Source organism: Cinclus cinclus, chromosome Z (assembly GCF_963662255.1).
Source record: "Cinclus cinclus chromosome Z, bCinCin1.1, whole genome shotgun sequence".
Lineage (NCBI taxonomy): Eukaryota > Metazoa > Chordata > Aves > Passeriformes > Cinclidae > Cinclus > Cinclus cinclus.
Genome location: NC_085084.1, coordinates 19,362,594 through 19,385,849, shown reverse-complemented (window position 1 = coordinate 19,385,849; position 23,256 = coordinate 19,362,594). Strand labels below are relative to the sequence as shown.

Genomic DNA, 23,256 nt, shown 5'->3' with positions numbered 1-23,256 from the left:
TGGGGAGTGGAACATAAAACTGGCATCCTCCACTCCCCCACAGGCCATGGTGTGATCGAGCGTGCCCACCAGATGCTCAAACAGGTCCTGGCTAGACAGAGCAGTTCAACTGTGTGGATGTCTCCACAGCAGAAGCTCTGCAAAGCCATATTTACTATACATTTTCTAAATTGTTCCTTTGAAAACATGAGTCCACCTGTGGTATGTCACTTTAACAATGGTAATCAATTCAAATTATCCCAGTGTCCACATGTCTTGATTAGGAACCCAGAAACTTGGGAAACCAAAGGTGCCTTTGAGCTTGTTACCTGGGGGCATGGTTATGCATGTGTATGCACCCCCTCATGCCCTCGGTGGATTCCTCAAAAGTGGGTGAAACCTTTTGTCCCCAAACATCCAGCTCCATCAGAAGGGGACGAGAAGCAAGTTTCAGTTGCTTTAAAAAGAAGACACCTCCGTAATGAGAAAAAAACATCTTCCTTAAATTTCGTCACATTCCAGCAGACGCACTGATTGTTAATATGTTTTAAAAATGTTTGCTTTTCCTTTTAAAACAATTATGTTGTTTTATGTTGTTCTTTTTTATATAATGTTGGTGTTCAGATTTCTACGTTGCTTAATTTTCAAAGCAATTAATACTCTAACTTCTGCTACCTCAGAAGTCAACCACATAGAGCTGACAAATCAAAGCCAGTCAAACCTGCCTGCAAATCATAAATTGTGGGTAAATCCATATTCTGAATCAGAATAAGCCCGACACCTTGCATTTAACTTTATTAAACAAAAAAAGGGAGAGATGTTGTAATGCACATTTATGGTTTTATATTACACAGTTATTTATATGTTTGCACTGAAAATGGTTTATCCCATTTCCCCCTCTGGGTCTGTAGCATGGTTCATCCCTCTCCTTAACCCTTCCCCTTTGGCACGTCCCATTGGCTGTGATGTGTTTCTCCCCTCTCCCTGGGTTCAAAATGGCCTGCCATTTCCTCTCTCTCTCCCCCTCTCTCTCTCCCTCCCTCTCTCACCCCCCAGAATAAAATTGTGCTGGACACAATCCAGACAATAAGAGCTTTTTCTGAGTTTTTGCTTTTGTCCATGTGGGGTCCCTACTATTTTCTGGCCTGAGCTGGCCTTATTAGATCCAGGAGAGACTAGGGATTTTCCTCAGCCCCATGCATTTTGGGCACAGACTTCCTCTGAAATGGTTATCTTTACGATCCGAACTGACTCAGGTGGGCTTTTGGGATGGCAGCAGTAGAGACAGAGGGCATCAAACAATTGGACACCTTGTCTGGACTATCGGAGAACCCATCTGTAGTAGAGCTCCTGAAGGTGGAAGAGCAATGAGTACCACCTCGACAGTGCACTGCTGATAGTAAAGAACAACTCGAGATGGTGTGATCCCTATCCACAAGATGATCCGTGAGCTGGAGGGCCAAGGGGTGGTCAGCAAAACCCACTCACCCTTCAACAGCCCCATATAGCCTGTGTACAAGTCTGATGGAGAATTGAGATGACTGTGGACAATTGTGCATTGAATGAAGTGACTCCACTACTGATTGCTGCCGTGCCAGACGTGCTGGAACTCCAGTACGAGCTGGAGTCCAAGGCAGCAAAGTGGTACGCCACCACCTACATTGCCAATGCATTTTTCTCCATGCCTCTGGCAGCAGAGTGCAGGCCTCAGTTTGTTTTCACCTGGAGGGGCGTGCAGTACACCTGGAACCAACTGCCCCAGGGGTGAAACACAGCCCCACCATCTGCCAGGGACTGATCCAGGCTTCACTGGAAAAGGGTGAAGCTCCAGAATATCTGCAATACATCGATGACATCATTGTGTGGGGGAACACGGCAATGGAAGTATTTGAGAAAGGAGAGAAGATCATCCAGATTCTCCTGAAAGCTGGTTTTGCCATCAAGGAATAGCAAGAAAAGCAATGTTAAAGGACCTGCTCGAGATATCCTGTTCCAAGGAGGAAAGTGGCAAGATGGACGGCATCAGATTTCTACTGATGAAAGATACAGATTTCTACTTGTCATCAACAAGATCACAGCAATTTCTCCACCAACCAACAAGAAGGAAACACAAGCTTTCCTAGGTGCCATAGGCTTTTGGAGAATGCACATTCCTGAGTACAGCCAGATCGTCAGCCCTCTCTACCTGGTCACCCGGAAGAAGAACGAATTCCACTGGGGCCCTGAGCAGCAGCAAGCCTTTGCCCAGATCAAGCAGGAGATCGCTCATGCGGTAGCCCTCGGCCCAGTCAGGATGGGACCAGAGGTGAAGAATGTGCTCTACTCTGCAGCCAGGAGCAAGAGTCTGTCCTGGAGCCTTTGGAAGAAGGTACCTGGTGAGACCCGAGGCCGACCTCTGGGATTCTGGAGCCGAAGTTACAGAGGGTCTGAAGCCAATTACACCCCAACAGAGAAGGAGATCTTGGCTGCTTAGGAAGGAGTTCAAGCTGCCTCAGAGGTGATTGGCACAGAAGCACAGCTCCTCCTGGCACCCAGACTACCAGTGCTGGGGTGGATGTTTAAAGGGAAGGTCCCCTCTACCCACCACGCCACCGATGCCACATGGAGCAAGTGGATCGCCCTCATCACACAGCGCGTCCGTATCGGAAACCCAAATCGCCCTGGGATTTTGGAAATAATTACAAACTGGCCAGAAGGTGAAAATTTTGGTCTTGCCAATGAAGAGGAGCAAGAACAAGTGACCCAGGCTGATGAAGCCCCACCATACAACCAACTGCCAGCAGATGAAACTCGCTACGCTCTTTTCACTGACAGTTCCTGTCGCATCGTGGGGATGAACCGGAAGTGGAAAGCAGCCGTATGGAGCCCCACATGAAAGGTTGCACAAGCTACTGAAGGAGAAGGTGGATCAAGTCAACTTGCTGAACTCAAAGCCGTTCAGCTGGCCCTGGACATAGCTGAAAGAGAGAAGTGGCCAAAGCTTTACCTTTACACTGATTTATGGATGGCAGACAATGCTCTGTGGGGTTGGCTGGAAAGGTGGGAAAAGGCTAACTGGCAATGTAGAGGAAAAACTAATCTGGGCAGCTGATGAGTGGAAATACATTGCCAGTTGGGTAGAGAAGCTACCCGTAAAAGTCCATCATGTAGATGGCCATGTCCCCAAGAGTCCAGCTAATGAGGAGCACCTACACAATGAGCAAGTAGATCAGGCTGCAAGGATAGAGGTGTCACAGATAGACTTAGATTGACAACACAAGGGAGAATTGTTCCTGGCTCGATGGGCCCACGATGCCTCAGGTCACCAGGGCAGAGATGCTACCTATAAGTGGGCATGAGACCGAGGGGTGGATCTAACCATGGACAGTATTTCCCAGGTTATCCATGACTGTGAGACATGTGCTGCCATCAAGCAAGCCAAGCGAGTGAAGCCTCTCTGGTATGGGGGGCGGTGGTCCAAATATAACTGGCAGATTGACTACATCACACTGCCTCAGACCCACCAAGGCAAGTGCTACGTGCTGACCATGGTGGAAGCCACCACTGGATGGCTGGAGACCTACCCTGTGCCTCATGCCACCACCTGTAACACCATCCTGGGCCTGGAAAAGCAAGTTCTTTGGAGTCATGGTACCCTTGAGAGGACTGAGTCAGACAAAGAGACACATTTCAGGAATATTTTTATGAACACTTGGGCTAGGAAAAATGGCATTGAGTGGCTGTACCATACCCCCTACCATGCACCAGGTGCAGGTAAAGTGGAGAGGTACAATACACTGATAAAAACCACTCTGGAAGCATTGGGTGGGGGATCTTTCTAGAACTGGGAGATTAATCTACCAAAGGCCACATGGTTAGTGAACACTTGAGGCTCCATCAACCAAGCACGCCCTGCCCAGTCTGAGCCTCTCCATGTAGTAGATGGAGACAAAGTCTCAGTGGTGCATGTCAGGGAAGACAGTTTACATCAATTCTGCCTCGAGTACAGACAAACCCATTCGTGGGATTGACTTTGCTTAGGAACCAGGTTGCACATGGCGGATAATGCAGAAAGATGGGACAACACGATGTGTAGTCAGGGAGATCTGATTGTTGGGTAAGAATCATATGTAAATATCACTGCTGAATGTCACTGACATTGTATACTGTGTATGTGTGTGTATATATATATGTATAATGTATGTATTTGTAGAGTTAAAATATGTATTAGATAAGCCGACAGTATGGGAATAAGGGATGGAATGTCCTGGGGTGATTTTATCATGCTTGTATCCCAAATCATCTGTTGTGTTTGAGTTGGATGTTGAGTTCTGTAGCTTTAAGACTGGCTTTTAAGACTGGTTCCAGGAGAGAAGAAGGAGAGAAGAGGTACACAGTTTGTTATCAGAGACTGCACTTGCTCCCCTACATCCTTCACTTGGACTGTGTTGTCTGCAACGGACAGCAGGAGAGAGCTCTCCTTTGATCTTAGTTTTTAGCTAGCTGAGGGAGAGAAGTTCCCTGGACTGTGAGTTTTCTTCCTCTTTTTTGGAATTGTTTGAAGCTGGTCTGGACTGAAAACCCAGAAGAGCACCAGGAGCTCACACCTGTGGCCCACCAGCATTTCCCAGTGCTGGAGGGACTAAGAAGAGCCTGAGTGAGCCGGGCTCCAACCCACAAAAGGAATTCTTCTGAATCTGTCATCTCTTCCGAGCGGCGAGAGGTTTTGATGCTTAGTACTTGTTGGGGGTTGTTTTTTTCATTTATTTTTTTCCCCTCTCCTCACTGGAATTTTTTCGCATTGACATGTTAAAATGACTAGTGACAGGGAGAGGGGAAGCCTCCCTGTCCCTTTCTTCTAGTTTCTCTCTCAGGGTGGGGGAGAGGGAAAGCACCGTGAGAACACGGGGCAGGTAAAGGAGAGGTGTGGGCAGCTGCTCGGGCTCTCAGTTGTTTGGCTCGGAGGGGGACGGTCGCTGGAAAACCTCACCGCTGCCTTTGCTCGGCTGTGGGACCCCGCACACCCCTGCTCGGACTCCCTCCTGCTTCAGCCTGCCACCTCCAAGCATCCTGCTGGAACAGCGGGACCGACAGTGCCCCAAGGATCCGTGAGCAGAGCCTCTCCTCCACCCTTCCCATGCGGACACAGCCTCCATCACCCCCAGCGCCCCTGCAGCCACGAGGGATCACCGCATCTGTCCCTGCTCCCCGGGAGCTGCTGGCACTGCCTGCCAGCTGTGACGGGAACTGCACCGCAGGGGAAAGGTGTCTACAGCCGAAAGAACTGTCTGTCCCTGGGGTCCTGGAATGGTTGGGGTTAATTTCACAGTTGTTGCTGTTTTGTTTGCCTAGGTATAGGTATAGATAGGTATAGGTATAGGTATAGGTATAGGTATAGGTATAGGTATAGGTATAGGTATAGGTATAGGTATAGGTATAGGTATAGGTATAGGTATAGGTGTATCTATATCTATATCTAAAAGTTAAGAACTGTTATTCCTACCCCATATCTTTGTCTTATAGCCCCTTAATTCCAAAATTATTATAATTTGGATGGAGGGTGTCTACATTCTCCATTTCAAAGAGAGGCTCCTGCCTTTCTTATCACACAGCTGTCTTTCAAACCAGGACAGTTCTGTTCATTTTTGTGCTGGGGAGTGCTTTGCCTGTTAAATATACAATATTTTCCACTTTTCTCCTAGGAAATATTTTCCCATACCAGCTGGGGGAGGGACCATTTGAATCTGTTTCCTAGAGGGACTCCATTCGGAAGTTTCCTCCCAAATTTGCCCTAACCAGGACAAGTTGTCACTGTGCCACACAATGTATGAATATAGTATATAGAAACAAATACTATTTCTATAGCATAGGAAATGCAGAGTTTTTAAAATTAGAATTTACAGATCTCCATCCTGTTCAGTCAAAGAGATAAGTAACTGGCAAAGAAAACAATGTAATTGGCTGATATGCGCGTTGCAACAGATCCAGAATACTTCTAATGTAATGACAGTATCTTTGTTTCTAATAACTCTTGTTTGACCTGAGTGCACCTGTCTTACTAAATCTCCTATTTCATCTCACCAGAAGAAGGAATAACCGCTCCTTTATTTAATAACATTAATATTTGTTGTATACTAATACAAGTATTAAAACAATGTGAATTTTTTAATATCTAAGTCTGTTCAGACTTCCTGTCTTATTTGTTTTCAGACTCTTGGTAGCTTTTTCATTTATCTTTTGAGTGATGGCTTGGAATATATTTAGACTTAAAATATTATATGTAAAACTTGCATAAATAATTTTAAAAGGCTACTCTGAAAACTACTTTCAGCTGCTTATGAATTTAAACTAGGTCTGTAGACATTTCTAAAGAGCACTCACACAGAACATGTAGAGTTACAAATACTGAAAAGCAGAAAGGAAAACAAAGGAGGAAATACAACCAAGAGGATTCAAAAGACTGAAATGACATTATATTTGAATTAAAATGGAATGGAAAAAGCAAAAACCTGGAGGTTTGTGCCTTTTCTAGCTTCAGTATTAGTTACGGGTAAGTAAACTTGGACAAGAACTGTGTGCAGGTCTGGGCCACAAAAATTAAGAACAAAGCTAAGACACCTGAATCCATGCAGAAGACAACCAAGCAGGTAGAAGGGCTGGAAAGTCTGTCCTGCAAGGAATGGTGGGGTTTGGAGAAGGAGGCTGAGGGGCAATATCACTGCTGTTTTCAGCTCCTAGAGGAAGGGAATTGGTGAAGGAGGTACTGAGCTCTTCTCCCTGCAATTCAGCAACGGCATGTGTGGGAATGGTCCAAAGCTGCATCAGGGGAGGTTCTGACTGGATATTAGGAAGCTTTTGTTTTTCTGAGAGGGTGGTCAATCCTAGCACAGACTTTGTAGAGAGGTGGTTGATAACCTGAGCCTGTTGGTGCCTTAAAAACAGGCATCTGGACAATGTCCTTCATAGTGGGCTTAAAATTTGGTCAGCCCTGAAGTGTGATGTTCATTGTATGTCCCTTCCAACTATCCTATCCTATCCTATCCTATCCTATCCTATCCTATCCTATCCTATCCTATCCTATCCTATCCTATCCTATCCTATCCTATCCTATCCTATCCTATCCTATCCTATCCTATCCTATCCTATCCTATCCTATCCGCCATACATTTTAAGCTCAACATAGGTATTGTCCTGGTTTACAATACAAGATATATATTCTATTACTGGCTGAGAAGGGTGATCATCCTTATCTCTGTCGGAAATAACTTCTGTTGATGGCCCATTGAGTCCTACTGTATAACTGATAAGATTACATCATCACATTGGGAGATGCTTCAGCCAGGAGGAGGAGCCAAGCCTTTCCTACCTGGATAAAAACTGAGGTTTAGAATGCCAAAAGCAGCCTTTTTCCACTGGATTCCAGAGGAACAACCAGGCATTTTCCACATCATTCCACCCTTCAGAGGTCCAGCGATGGAGGAAAATTGCACCTTCTACAATACCATCGCTTCAACTGACCCACATCTGTAATCCAGGAGGACTGTAGCCACCATTTATTCAGACTGCACCAACACCCTGAATGACAGGGTATCAGGCTGTATTCTGACTCTGTCAGTGGTTTTATTTTGTATTATTGCATCGATTTTATTTTCCCTTTTTCTTTCCCTATTAAAAATTGTATTACTGACTTGAAATCTCACTGGTATTTCTTTTCAAACCAGTACAGCTATGCATTCAATCCAAAAGCAATAAGGCTAAACAAGGTTCATAAGAACACACAGTAACTAGGATGGAAATGGCTTCAGGAGGACTGTGGTTCAATGTCAGGGTGGCTCAAATCAGGGTTGTCTGTGGCACCAAACCACATCACTTAATCCAGCTTGTGCTTGGCAGCCTTGAAGGATGGAGACTGCAGCAACTCTGTGAGCAACCAGGTCTACTCATAGACATGTCTTCATCACTTCTCTTGTACCTTAACAGTTTGCAGCTTGATTATTATAAACTTACTTTCAATTAAAAGACCTACAGCAACACTGGCAAGTATTTTCTGTTGCCTCTTCCTATACATGTGCACACAAGTGCAGATTTTGTTAATGACTGGTCCAAAACTTCACTTCCCTTTCCCAGTAATTTTTAGATCTCATGGTGTAGGACAGTTTTCAAGCTAAATAGTTCTGTTTATTGCTTCCAGATGTTCTGAATCAGGGCTGGTACTACCTGAAGATCTGCAATATGCAAAAAATCTAAACCCACCACTTTTTCCATATTCTTTCCTGTGCTTGTGTCCATCAGACAAAATTCACCTTGCTTAAATAACTGTTAGTCCAGCTAAAATCAGCTTAATTTGGCAAAAAATCAGTTTGGTCCAATAAATATATCAAAGGATGCTTTTCAAACTTACTGAACTATTTTTAAAAATTGTTATATAAAAAATAAGATAGTATTTTAATAAATCATTAATAAATAAATTTAATAAATGCTTAAGAAATTTTGTTTAGGTTCTAAGTAAATTTTCACTGGTCTGCTAAATTTTTAACTTAGCCAAAAAGGCCTTTAAGAAATCACTAATTTTGAATTTGGATCATAAAATTTGCAAGTTATATGGCAATACATGATATTTCTTTCTTTGTCTTTTAAAACAAAACTATTCCTTCCCTCTCCCCACCCCCCAGTATAACATTATTCTGCCAAATAAGCCATACCCTGCTCACGGCTGCTTTTCATTTCCCTTCCCCCTCTCAAATTAGCACCTTGTTTTTTATCTTAGGAATGGTTCTGGCTTTCCTGTAAAAATCAGATTTTCAAAATAATGGTTACAGTCTTTCAAAAGGGAAAGGAAAGTGATTGTTTAATAAAAATGTTTGTCTTGTTAGGCTTTGGAATTAAATCCATGTACAGAGAGCCAAAGTAACATAATTAGTAAATACTCTATATATTGCTCAGATTTCAGCTGTTGAATTTATTAACTTCACTAATGTTCAAAACAGTTTCCAATGCACAAATATGGAATACAGGAATAGCAATAAAAATAAACCTTTTGATAAAAGCACTCTAGGGATAATAAATCAAGAAGGGCTTGAAGAGAATAATAGTAATTGAGCCATTTTCTTTGTATTTTACCTTTGTTGAGGGTTAGTTCTTTCTTTTTTTTCCCCTCTGTGGAATTTTCCCCATTGTCATGCTAAGATACCTGTTGACTGGGCCCTGGTGACAAGGGGGAGGAGACGGGAGGGAAGAAGCAAGCCCCGCGAGATTCAAACAGCCAGAAGAGGAAGCGGAAGGCTGGGTCTCGGCCGTTATCACCCCACGGAGTTTGGACGAGAAGGACGATCCCATCCCTGCCATCCCAGCGTCAGGAAACCACCATCAGACCCTGCCCTGCTGTCTTCTCGCTGTGAACTACCACCATCCAGCACTCTGCTGACCACTGGGACCCACACCGTGAGCGGAGAGCTCTCTCCATCTCTCTCTCCCCCTGGGACAGTGCTGCCACCACCCCCAGCCCTCCTGCGGCTCTGCGGGACCTGCCCGCCCCCAGCACCGGGAACTGCAGCTCAGGGAAAAGGTGCCTGCAGCCAAAAACACTGGGACTGAGTTACTGTTCTGTTTGTGGGTAATTTCATAGCTGTTGTTGTTCTTGTTTGTCGTGTTAGATATACTAGTAAAGAACTGTTATTCCTACCCCCATATCTTTGCCTGAGAGCTCTCTTAATTCCAAAATTATAATAATCGGAAGAATCACATTTTCTTTCAGTGCAAGGGGAAGCTTCTGCTTTCCTTGGCAAACACCTGTCCTTCAAACCAGGACAACCTTTAATATTGTATTTACTCACAAATTGTCATGTCTAATTGACTGTCATTAATGTGGTAAGCTACTGATGAGTACAGACACTCTAAGAAGTTGCTATTTCATGTTCTTGCCAGGATAATGCAGAGAGAATGGCTTGTGATGGTCTCTTTCTCTCTGTGTTGCAGTAGGACTAAAAAGTGTTTATCAGATCTTATGTTGGAAAACAAAGCAGAAGTTTTCTAAAATATCTTAATTTTCCATGTAAAGTCTTGGATGCCTTGACAAATATTGCAAAAAAAGCAATGAAATACAGTAGTATATATTGGGAAAATCTTAATAACATGATTGCATTGAAAATGAAAAAATTTGAAAATTATGGGGATTTTGGAAACTAGGTTAATTTTCAAATATTTGGTTTTGGATTGGACTACTAGATTTAGGAGAAGTCTTCAGGATTTGCCTTTCTTTTGGTGCCTAGGAATTTAAAAGTTTTGCACCACGTTAATTCTGTCAGTGTGATAAACATCAATAAACTTTACAGCTAATTAAATACTAAAATATCAGGAGAGGAGTGGAATAGATGATGGGACAGGAGTGCTAATCTGTAAAATATGTTTTCTTTTAAACAGTTAAGTAGTTAGAACACATTAAAATCACCCCCAAGCACCTGTTGTCTCCTAAAGTCAATCACTACTGCTGCCTGCCCTCTCCTCCTTGGAACTCCTTGTCAGAGTCTGACTGAAAACTCAGCTGACAGCAAGACCAGGAAGTTGTTGGGAAGAAGTTTGGTGGGAGAAAGCTGTGATATACTAACTTGCAAGAACTTACCTCATTGGTACCTCAGGACAATGTAGGAAGATGGGATTTCCCATTCAGGCCCGTATTGCAGGTGTCAACAGGAGCCAAAGGAGTCTGTGTACTGTAAGGAACATGGATGGGGCATCATAATGCCCCTGAATTATACTCTAGGTTCCTTTTCTGCTGCTTGACCAGAAACATTTCACATGTTCTGTTCTAAATTTACTAATTTCTTAGAGACTTTTATGATCTTGCAAACCCTATGACTCTTGAGGACTTGCAGAGTCTTTAATTAAAATTCCTTATAAAATCCTTGGGTTTAATTTCTCTGTTGTTTGTTCTAGCTAAGAATTTCCAAGAAACACAAATTCCAGGAGCATCTGGGTGCACAGTGGTTAGTCTGGGTCCATATGGAATATCTATATCCTTCAGTGCAATTCAAGACCGAAGCACCTGTATCTTTCTCGGCAGGACCACTGGGACTAGAGAGAGAACAGAACATGGCCCTTTTTATGGGGGTCATGTACACAGCCTTCCAAATCAGAGCAATAAGCTTCAGCTGTGTGTTTAAGAATGAGTCTTTAAAGACTCAGTTTCAGAAACAAAATCTAACTTAAATCTAGCCCCAGAGGTTTAAGAGCTATTACTAAAGGGGAAACACAGGACTGTGACATCACACTTTCTCTTCCTCTTCCTTTTTGTTTTACTTGCCAAAGCCACGTTAAGCAATTGCTTGTAAGGTTTGCTGAAATTAATAGCATCTTTGCTTACGCAGCAAAATGCAACGGGGAAATTATCTGATTGGTTGTTGGCAAAAACCATTACTAAATGTTTGTTATCTAGTTAGCGTTAAAACTTTGCAAGCTGCGTGGAAATACTACAGAAGCGGGCTGTATTCCCGTGATGAGAAAGTCATCAAGAGATGGTTACTTGATTTATTCTTACAGCTCTATACGACGGAAAATAGCACGGCGGACTGAGGCTTATTAAACCTTGCTCAGGACAGGAGGAAGGCACCGAGGCTGAGGCCGGGGAGGGAGGCGGAGCTCGGGACAGCCGGGATGCACCGCACGGAGCCGCCGCCGCGCTCCGCCCTCAGCCCAGCGCCGGGCGGACGCGGGGAAGCGGAGCGCCCCCACGCCGCCCCTGCAGCCGCTGCCGCGCGGACCCCACCGCGCTGGGCCGCAGGTAGGAACGGGCAGCGACTGAGCCTCGGCCCCACGGCCTCTCATCCTGCCCTCGGCTCCCGGAGCTGGGTGATCCCAGGGAGGGACCGTAAGGCGGCAGCCGTGCGCTTTGGGCGGTGGACGAGGCCCGGGGAGCCGCACGGTGCGGACCGGGTCTCCCGCGGGCGGCAGCTCCTGTGCCCGCTGCGGGCGGCGGGGCCCGCGGCCTGCGGGGCCGGGCGGGCCGTGCCCGGGGAGCAGCAGGACGCATGGAGCGAGCGCGGCCCTGCTCTCCTACGGGAGCAGGCTCCGGAGCCCGGCCTGCTGCCCCCGGTGCGCCAGGGCTGAGCCGGTCGGACGGAGCGGGGCAGGAGCTGCCTGGGCTGGACAGCGGGGTGCTGGTGGCCATCCATCTGGGGGCAGGGAAGCCAGGGAGTTGCCGCGCGGGGCCTGCAGCCTGCTCTGAGGCTGCTCCTGTGCGTCTCCGTGCCGCCCGATGGGTGACAGTGTAAGCGGTGGAAAAGCCCTGAACTTAACCTGTGTGCAGCTGTATCTAGTATTACTGTATATATGTATTTAGTATGCATAACTGTTTCCTCAGTTTTAGTGTAAAGCTTCTGGCTACCTCATACTCTCAGGCAAGTGATAAACTTGAATATGGCCATACTGTTGATTCTGACAGTAACAGCATGTACTAGTGTACAGCCTTCTGTGGGTAACTTTATATTTCTTTGTAGTAAATTTTGCTTAGTGAAGAGTAGACATAGATTCAGAGTTTTGTCTTAATATTTGCTCTATGGCCTGTGGAGCTCACTGACTCCTCGTGTGCACTCTGAAGTGAATTAAAGTTTCTTTAGAGTATGAAACTTGCTAAGCTGCTTAGGTTCATTAGCAGGCATGTTTTTCCAGTTCTGTCTCTGCACATTTACTGGAAGAGTGTCTTTGAGCAGCTGCGGTGCTGTTTTGAGTGCAGAATGTAGGAAAACAATCTCAGATCTTAATTCTCAGTATACAGTACTTACATGCTGTTTTATATAGGGATTTTGCCTAGCAATACAAATAAAATGGAAAATATGAATGCTAACAAATATTTCTTATGAACATTTCTTTGTTACTGTTTTCTCTGGAGTAAGCCAGGACGTCATACATGTGTGCTTGCATAGCTGCATGCAGAAATGAGTCAATGTCAGAAAACTGCTCCTCCCACTACCTCTTGCTGTTGAAACCTATTTTGAACCATATTCTGGCAATGCTGGGTGTGCTTGCTTCAGTTGCTGGTTTGGTTTTTTTCCCCTTGAGGAAGAGCATTTGTTAGGATAATGAAGATAGAGGAGTGTTGTTCTCACACTGGCTTTGAAGCAGAGGGAAATGAGGCAGTGGCAGTGCAATCACTGAAATTAAGCTCTTGCTCAAGGGTACTGACATTATAGTGTGGCTTTCTGTATGGTCTCTTCTTTGATCAGCCTTATGCTGCTGGCTTGGCCACTGGGCATTTGTAATCGTATGCAAATATTGTATGGTATGGTGAAGTCATAGATGAGTCAGAACTGAGTGTTCCGGGAGGAAGATTTCTGTTCACACGAGTTGTAAGTTTGATAGAAATTTACTGTAACTGCATGTACTGTCGGCCTTTTATTAATCGTTACACCATACATGCATAACACTTATTTTTAAGCAGCATGTAAGTAAGGGAAGGAGAATTTGAGAAGCAGGCAAACAGCAAAACTTTAAAGATTTTATGGACATTAGTGAGCTTGAGAAAATGACTTTTATCAATGTGGATGGTATAAGTGAATATGAAACTGATGCCTTAAGTTTTAGCTTTCATATTTTCCAGATTCTGTACTGGATTAGTATATAACTCTAAACTTTATATAAAGTGTTAGTAAGTTCTCTTCATGGTTTAGTTAGATAAGACTATCCTTTTCAGCCTGAGAACCCAGGACATCATTGCAGCTTCAGGCCCAGAAAGTATAAACAACAGAAAATTGAGAGCAGTCTGGGAGGATGGGACTTCATAACTTTGAAGCTGTAATTGGACAATTAACCCCAATATGTAAATGGACCTCAATTTATAAGAGTGTGGAAACTTGTGACCAGTTGTCCATCTTGGGTGTAGCCACAGCCAGACTCTTGTACTGCCCAAGGTGTATCCTTTGAAGGCCTTTAATAAATTCCTACTTTATTCCTTTAATACTGTCTAGCCTCTGTTCTCGATAGCCTCTCAAGGCAAATATCTAAATATCTGCTGCAGATTGTAGCAAGTTAGGACAAAGAACTAGTTACTTAAAGTGCTTCCATTAGAAAACCTGAAAAAAAACTAAGTTGCATTGATTAAATATATTTTTCATAATATCTGTGAATAGGTCAATTTTTAAAGTTTCTTTCTTTGAATAGCTGTACCTAGTCAGAGGCTGAATATTGCATGGTTTAGGCTGATAATTTCAAAATAATGTCGCCAGAGCTGCACTGACTTGGACGTATAGAATACTACCCAACCTGAATTTCTTTTCTAATGCAAAAACAGTTGAGACCCATAGTCCCGTTAGAACCTTGGTTTTTAAAGAAAATAAATCCATATACATTTGGTGAAAACTGAAATACTTTAAACACTCTCCTTTTGTTTGTTTGTTTTCGTCTCTCATTTTTAAAAGGCAGTTTAGTTTTTGGTTGATAAGCTAGGTTGTTTGGTGTCTTCCAAAGTAGGCTAACCTGAAAATAAGAAGAACTTTGAAAATGAAACTTAGATTTTAGTTGATGAAAAGATGGAAGATCACAAATACAGAGAAGTAAAAATTAAACAAGAAGGGAAACATTATTTTACTTACTAATCCAATAAAGAACAAAACTTATTTGTGTTACAATATGCATCAGCTTCTTTGCATGTATCTCACCATTTCATTTTTTGATGAGTCAGCATAGTAAACAACAACCTTTATGCTGGCCAGGAGCATAGTTTTACTGACCAAGTGAAGGAGAAGTGTTTGTGATTCAATCCAGCAAAGAAGTTGCATTGTCCATGTCAAGACTAAATATTTCAGAGAAGTTATTGTCTGTTAAAAAGTTCTGTCTAGTATTGCTTGGCAGAGAAATGTTAAATTGCCTGCTTTCCCACCATTTTCTTTCACTTCTGCTGCTTGCTAAGTCTGCTCATACAAAATTCATTAATCTGGTCAGACTCTTGACATTCCATCTGTCTCTTTGCTCTGTCATGTGGGTCTGGTCTGAGCTAGTCACTTGTGTTGCTTGTAGTTTCTCAGTAGTACACTAATGACCATCTTCCATTTTAAAAGGTAGTTTTCTGGATCATAGTAGTTTTCTGTTTAAAACTGTGTAAATGATAAGAATTAAAAAACTGGTTACTGCTACTTGAACTAAGTAGATATTGGTAGAATTTGATGTATTCATCTTTTCAAAAAGAACATTTTGTAATTTCTAGTTTTTTCTGGTAAGCCATGTGGTATTTATTGCCTGGTATATTGGGTAGCTGAATGGCTTAATATTTTACCTGTTGACCTGAACTCTCCCCTCTTCCCCCCCTAATACAGGCACACACTTTACTAGTTACTTTGTAAGCTGTTTTACATTACATTCTGAAGTTACTGCACTGGATTTATTAATTCAGTAATATCAATTCATGTTTTCTTAAGGCCTGTAGGATTATGGGCTATGTGTTACATATAATTTAATTTTCTTGCATGTAATTTTGAGGAAATAGATCTGTGTTACTCTTAGTTGCTAGGCGATCTGAATGTTTTCTTATGTGGTGCAACAGTTTCCTATTGCCCCTATTCTCTTTAGCTTAGAGGAGTATAGAATTTCTTGTAAGGAACAGCAAACATTTTTTTTTCCTTCAGCCTGCCAGGGGAATGATGTAGACCTTATTTTTCACTCCTCACAAAGAGGCAATTGAAATAATTAAAGGTGTCCTGACTTCACATGTGCTAGGCGATTTCACTTACTCCTGATGTTTAACAGACAAAACATTTTGTCTTTTAAGTGCATTGTATATATCAAGTAATGGTGGCACAGAGAAGGGAAAGTATCAAAACTGGCTTGATATCTCTATTCAGTATGTTTGACTCTTACAGTTGATGTCAACACTGCCATCTCCATCCTGCTTTTCTGGTTGCAATTACTGTAATTTTATCGGTGTGACATATCTTAGTGGTTCTGAAGTAATTATATTGCTTACAGGCTTGGCATCTAAGAGGAAGAATAGGTTCTTAAGAAGAAAACATTTACTGAATGGGCAGAAGTGTAATGCTTATCTAAAAGAAAAAGAAAAAGGTGTGTTGTCAAATCAGTTCAGATTCTAGCTGAGGAGATAAATAGCAACAGAAATGCCAAATTACAGAGAAGCAGTTATTTTGTTAAGAGTAACTTACAGTGGTTCCAAAATTATGTGGATTTTCTACAAAGCATAAGTGTGTGGGAATTCAACCAAGATAGAAGACATAAACCTGAGACCCTGGGAGGCTGAACACTGCTTATTAGCTCATTCCAAAGTAAATCTTTTTCCTAGCCCTGATTCTGTGTTTGTGAGAGACCGTGACATATAAGGTCAGGTCCCTGTCCTGTGTTCAGAGTTGGACCTTTGCCCTCAGGGATATCCCTATGTATTGTGAACCCAACCCCTCCCCTACATCTCTGGCTGCTGCCTGATCTTGAACAACATTGCTTTTGGATGCTGCATTCTCACGTGGATTAAAGGGTATCTCTGGCACACCACTGTACCTCTCCTGTGTGTTTTATTAGCCACACTATAACCCAGTTAAGCCAGTGAGGTTGTCACAAGGGGAAAACCCCCCATAGATGCAACACATCTGATGAAAAGGGATTTCTTATATTGAGAGGGACCTGCAGTGTTTTTGGTTTAGCTGGGTTATAGGAAACCCAAATATGAGCTCTCTGCAGTGGAAATAGTTGGACCTGATACATGGAGCGATCTTCAGAGCCAGTCATCTCAGAACCCCTGCGGGAAAAGCAGGTGAGTGGAGGGAAGAGGAGAGACCCTGTCACTCCTCCCTTTAGCCAGGTGAGTTCTGCTGCCTGAATCCCCCAGTTTTTCTGGGTCCAAGATGGGACAAACACTTTCCACCTTAGAACAGAACATATATGGTCAATTAAAAAACTTTTAATAGACCATGGGAAAGAGGTGAAAAAAACAGGAACTGAAAATCTTATTAAGTGTTGCAACATTTTGACATAAGAGTATCAAGGAAAACCCCTCTTCATCTTTAAGTACTGAGTAATCAAAGTTTGTATTTAGCAAGTCATGTTTCTTTTTGCAGAAAGACAGGAAATAATACATGTAACAGAAGAATTAACACTTTGTTGGGGGGAAAAGCCAAAAGACGGAGTCCAGTAAGGTGTACTGCAAGAAGTCGCTTCAACAATAAATTATTTGCAGTGCATATCTTGTAATATCTGGCCCTAGTGTGTCCTGCATGTCTTTTATTCATTTCTCCTGTGACAGGAGAAGGATATGAATGGTATCTGACTTTTGATAAAACTTTTTGTAAGTTTTGATACAACTTCGTGAGTCAAGAAAGCTTTTTTATTTGCAAAATGTGGAAATTTTGATGGTTTTGCACTGAAAGAACTCTCTCAAGGGTATTAATGGATTATGTGAAATCATAGAGTGGTTTTTAATAGTTAATCTAGCATTTATCTTAATTTCTCTGCTCTGTGTTTTAGACAATTTTTTCAGTATTTATCTGGATTGAGTCTGGTTACTTTATATGCAGAACCTGGTTTAAATATACAAATAAAATTGATAAAATCTTGTAAAATCTCATTGAATTCTATTCTGAAGGCCTTTCAAGTAGGTACTGATCAGATGAATTCTTTTGATAACTGCTATTTTCAGCTACTTTGCATTAGTCTCCTTGCTTAGATTCAATAACAGTCTTTCACTATAAGTTGCCCTGAATTGGCATCACTTTGTCATTCTGTTTGAGAGGCAAGAAGACAAGCCAGCTGTGATCTGAAGAAGTAATCTTTTTAAATGGAAGCATTGTTTTTTCCAGTGTTATAACTGATGCTGGGCATTACTGATGAGCTTATACTTGTAAACAGCAATGAACAGAAGTTATCAAATGCTTTATAACCATAGAGATGTCCTAAAAATACTAAAAAAAGTTTTTAATATCCATTTATAAATGATGGTACCTACACTCACTGCAAATCTCAAATTATTTTCTATTTTCTTTCATATGAGTCTTTTTAATCATGTCTTTATGGATTTTCTGGTTTTTTTCTCAGAGAAGGATACAAATAATTTTGAAGCCATATGACAGCTTGAATAACTGGCATTCTTGGGAAAGAAGAGGTGAATGCATGCATGCTAACTTTTGGTCCTTTGCTTATGGAGCTGTCCAGTCATTCATGTCACCAGCTAGCAGTGCTGTTTTCCTTCAGTTTTTGATGTTTGTGGCATCAGTTTCTGATGCTGCTGTTGCTTTCAAATGTCTGAAAGATTCTTGGTTTTAATACTGTTCTTCACACTGCAGCACAGAATGGGAGTCTGTAGTTTCAGAACCTAAACCGGATCTTGCTGGCTTGAAGACTTTCTGCTCTGATTTTCCTTTGTACTGGTTTACAGTGAGGGTAATTACTGTGTGGTGAACTGCTGACATCTTCCCTTCTGCATTTTTACCTTTCCAAGTTGATTGGTTACCAGAGAATACGCCCATGTTTCAGACAAAAGTAAATCAATTTTAAAAGTTGTGTTCTGAGAAGAGCCTTTGTGTTACTTTCAGATTTTAAACTCCAAAAGTGCATGAAGATATCTCTTCCTCTTTCCTCCTCTTTAGGTCACACACTGCTGTGGCAAGTGATTTGTTTGTTCTGGACTTGTTCGACTTTTTTTTGTGGCTTTTTTTAAATTTATTTTTTATTTTGCTTGTTTTGCTGTTTATATATGACTAGGTAATATGATTAATTTCCAACCTTGCAGTACATCCATTTTATTTATACATTTTGTAGCATCATTTCAGTTTCTTTTAACAGAACAAATTGAGTCTTTTTGGAAGGTCCCAGGAGAGATTTCCAAATTGTAGGGTAAAACTTGGGGATTAAGAACATGAGCAGATACTTAGGTTTCTTGCCTAAATTCACAGGGTAGCTGCAAGTTGTAATACAGAATTTCTGTGTGCTGTGCCTTCAGCAACCATGGTTCCCGGTAGTACATAATTTCAACTTAAGAAATTGTCATTAATATCTTTGTCTCAGTAGCTGAAGCTTGATCAAATTTACTGTTTCACTGCTTGATATGGTGTTAAAATAGGAAACAACTGCTGCTGCTATTCTAAAATTGGTAATTGACTCCATAAATATGTATTGAATTCAGTTAAATATAATGGGAGGCATTATTGAGTTGTGTGGACTTTCTGCAGTGAAAACCTTTGGTCTCTACTTTGCTTCAGTATTTAAATTCTTTATTTAACTGTTTTACCTGTATTGTTTGATTCACAGAATTGTTAGGGTTGGAAGGGATTTCTGGAGATCATTTAGTCCAAACTCGGACCATCTAGTCGAACACCAAAATGCTTAAAAATGCACTGAAGTATTATCTGCAAAAGTTATGGTACACAAAACTGGTAATGAAGAATCCTAAGTACACTGTGACTGTGAGAATACGAGGCCATAAGGAACATTAGAAATAGTCTATCCATAATAAGTCTGTTAATGGCAAATAAAATCCTCTTTTGGAGAACTGTGGGCATTTTGTTTACTACTAGTTTATTAGCATAGGGAGCAGCGGGTTTGACTGGGGACTAAGCCGGGAAGGAGAGGTAGGAACATCACACCCCAGTCACTTGAATCCAGGGTTAAAGCAAGAATCTTTTGGCATGGGTAGACACAAAGGAAAAATGCCAACCAGGTATCCTCACGAGGTAAAAAATCACACAAAAGTTTACCAGTGAACTGTAGAAGATGAGGAACTTTGTCAAATTATTTAGTACAACATGAAATACCACAGCACAGATGTAGTCCACTGAACATAGAAAACCTTTAAACCCATTTGATGCTATCTTCTGTGAAAGGAAAGATAGAAGAAGAAAGGGAGAAAGACAGGAAGGATGCAGAAAAACAGATATAGCTACCAACTCCAAGGTTCCAGTCATGTAAAGCTCCAAGATGAAGGGAGGGTTAAAGAACAACATGTTTGCCTCATGGTCAGCCTTCTTAAAGGTCCTTCCCTCCAGGTGGGACTTCAGGTTGCTCAGCCATTTAGGGGCGGGGTTAGGCAACACTGGGGGGCTGCCTCCATTGTGCCATGACTGACAGACATTCTGGGGCTGGGGCAGGGCATCACCTCACCAGAGCAAGGCCTGACCCACCCCCTACCACACATTCCAAGCCCCGAAGATGTCTCAAACAGATTCCCAGTCTCTTGACAGAACATTATTTGAACTGCTCCTTTCCAGTCCCTTAACAGAAACAAGATAATCTTACATTTTGCATAAGGCTAGTAACTTCTTTTGTGATACTTGCACACAGCTCTCTCTCTTATAAGAAAACAAATTAATGGAGATTGGTCTTGATGGGATTTTGGGGAGTGTCTAAGTGCAAAAGATGGAATAAAGTATTTCCTTATTTGTTAAGTCATTGCTATTTGGCCTGTGATGTTCTAAGACTCAAAATGGCAGCAAGTAGTAGCTTCAGAAGTTTGAAACTCTTGGTAGTGTGTTTTAAGTTAGTCTTATTTGTGAAGTATTACTGAGCTTTTGCATGTAGTGTATGGTCACTTATAATGAATTTCAGAATTGTTTCTGTTTAACACTTAGATGCTAACTTCCCTTCCTTTAAGTCTTTAAACGTGACATAGTTATGCTGAATTTTTTGGTGAAGTATGTTGACTACAGAGTCACTAGCTACAGTTTATAGCAAAGGTGAGTCTGACAATGAAGAAAGCATGGGTTGGAAACAAATGTGACATTTCTGTTTTGTGAAGTAGCTGTGTCACTGAAACAGTTCAGGTAACACTGAAAATAGAAATGAAAAAAAGGCTTTCCAGTGTTGTGGCATCTACTGCTGGATACTTGCTGTGATGGTGACCATATCTTTCCATGTTAGAGGTGATAATAGCTTGCAGTGGGCACTTTAAAGGCACCAAATAATGTGTTTGGAATAGTGAGGGAAGGGTAGTCTGTTTCCAAGACAAGTAAGAAAAAAACCAAATAAATATTGCTCATTCTTAAGGTGCTTATACGAATCTAATGCTATATTCATTAAACACAGTATACTCTGTTAGAAATACATTGGAATCCTATTAGAATAAGAGTGTGTGTTTGATTAATTGTGAATAAGATGATAGGTGTATTTTCTGGGGAAGTGGGTGAGGATTGCTGATGACCTAATCAGACAGGTGTGGGACAGCTAGGATGCCATTCTTTGAATTTAAAGCAAGCTGCACATCTGGACGATGGAAGCATTGCAATACACTCAGATCAGGTCTGGTCCATGGTCAGATCTGAATGAGGTAGTACCTTTTAGGCAAGTTTTTTAAAAGCTTTGTTTAGTAAGAATATTGTCAGTAGACAAATAACAGTAAAGATGGAGGAAGGTGCTATGGATCTGCTAGTGGATGTAGATGCTTCAAGAGATGAGGGACTACAAGGAATCAAATGGAAAAAATGATCCAGAGAGATGCTCCATTTTTTCAAGTATATTTTTAGCTATTCAGAATTATCAGTATCTTTATGGTATCTTTCTTTGAAAAACCCACCCAAGATAATTTTGAAAGACAAATATTGGTGATAGTTGTGTTATGTGACACTGCACAGCTAAGACCAGGCTGAATAGGGAAGTGCTGGTTATAACTTGTGGGTGATACAAAATTCCATTTCTGTGGTCTTCTCTCAGCACCTTGTGTTGCATTTTCTGACCAAGCTCTGTTCTATTTTTAGGATCAAAGCTTTGTGTTTAAAATGGAAGTTGATGTGAATGGAGAGTCCAGAACTGCCCTGTCTGCCCTGCCTGTGCCTCTTGCAGAGGTGAGTTCTGCAGCCAGGATGGAAGCAGACAAGCCACGCTGTTCCAGCACCCCGTGCTCACCATTGCGGCGGACAGTTGCGGGATATCAGATCCTTCACATGGATTCTAACTACCTGGTTAGCTTCACAACTGGAGAGGAGCTGCTAAAATTAGCCCATAAGTGTACGGGAAATGAAGAGAACAAAGGAGAATCTGGCCCTAACTTGGGCTCCAAACATCTTGATTCAGGACTGCCACGTTCTTCACGTTTGTACAAAACTAGAAGTAGGTCCTACCAGCCATATGAGATCCCAGCAGTAAATGGGAGGAGGAGGAGACGGATGCCCAGCTCAGGGGATAGATACAATAAAGCTTTACCATATGAGCCTTATAAGGCACTTCATGGTCCCCTGCCCCTCTGCCTTTTGAAAGGTAAAAGGGCTCATTCAAAATCCCTGGACTACCTCAATTTAGACAAAATGAGCATTAAGGAACCTGCTGACACAGAAGTGCTACAATACCAGCTCCAACACCTTACTCTTAGAGGGGATCGTACATTTTCAAGGAATAGCACATGAGCTATCGTCTCAAATTTAGAAATGGTTTCTGATCTTTTCGCTCTTTCTGCAAAAATCCACTGTTTTACTATGTACGTGACTGTCCACATTGTAGGTGGTTTTATCAGCTCAGTGTCACCAGAAAGTAATTTATTTGAGTACAGTCTTGGCAGTGCAGTGTTCTGCAAATACTTGGAGAGAGAAATCTTTCCTGATCAAGCAGCTTCTGATGCAGATTTGACTGCAACAAGTACATATTTCTTCAGACACATTTTAACAAAAAAACCCTTTTGATTTCGGGAATTTTTTTTTCTGTACCACTACATCTACTATTTACAGTAATTCAACACTGACAAATTGATGATGTCTGCTTGGTTGTTGCTAATTTTGGGTTGATGTTAGAAACTGCTGGATAAGTACTCAAGGAGGTTTTTTGGGTTTACTTTTTGTTTCTGTAGTAAAATGTATTGTTTTTTCTTACAACGTGGACAGGAAAGTGAACTTGACTGGAAGAATCACTTGCTATTTAAACAATCCAATTCATACATCTTGAGAATGTGCTTGTACTGGTGATGTGGGTGAGATTTGTTCGTAAAAGAAGCCTTTGCTACTTGAATCCTCTTAAATTATTTTTTTAGTTACTGCATGGAAGTAATTGCTTTGTCCTTTTTATTCTATAAAACATGTTCAGAATAAATATTTAAGTTATTTAAAGCAAATCTTCCAGGAAGTGAAGTTGTTTTGGTTGTTTGGTTTCTGGGGGTTTTTTAGTACATTCTGTTTTTATATTGTCTTGAGACAGAAACTGGGATGTCTGTGCTGGTATGTGGGTAATGTTTTTGATTTTAATTTGTGATTTTCATTTCATCTACAGTAGCAGAGGGTGTCAAATTCAGCATAGCTTTGGAAATTCTATTTACTTGAAGCACTGAACATGAGATTTGGAGGGTAGATTTTCTTTTCTTGACAAGAATGCAGTGAAATATTTCTTGTCAGCATTGAA

General features: G+C 41.8%; 1 protein-coding gene across 1 annotated transcript; it reads left to right on the top strand.

Annotated features, from left to right (window-relative positions):
- The first annotated feature begins 11,648 nt into the window (after nt 1-11,648).
- MACIR (macrophage immunometabolism regulator) lies at nt 11,649-22,903 on the top strand. The gene is made up of 2 exons (XM_062513397.1): nt 11,649-11,734; nt 21,630-22,903. Exon 2 carries the CDS (start codon nt 21,651-21,653, stop codon nt 22,272-22,274), a length of 624 nt encoding a protein of 207 aa, XP_062369381.1. The 5' UTR covers nt 11,649-11,734; nt 21,630-21,650; the 3' UTR covers nt 22,275-22,903.
- The last annotated feature ends 353 nt before the right edge of the window (nt 22,904-23,256 follow it).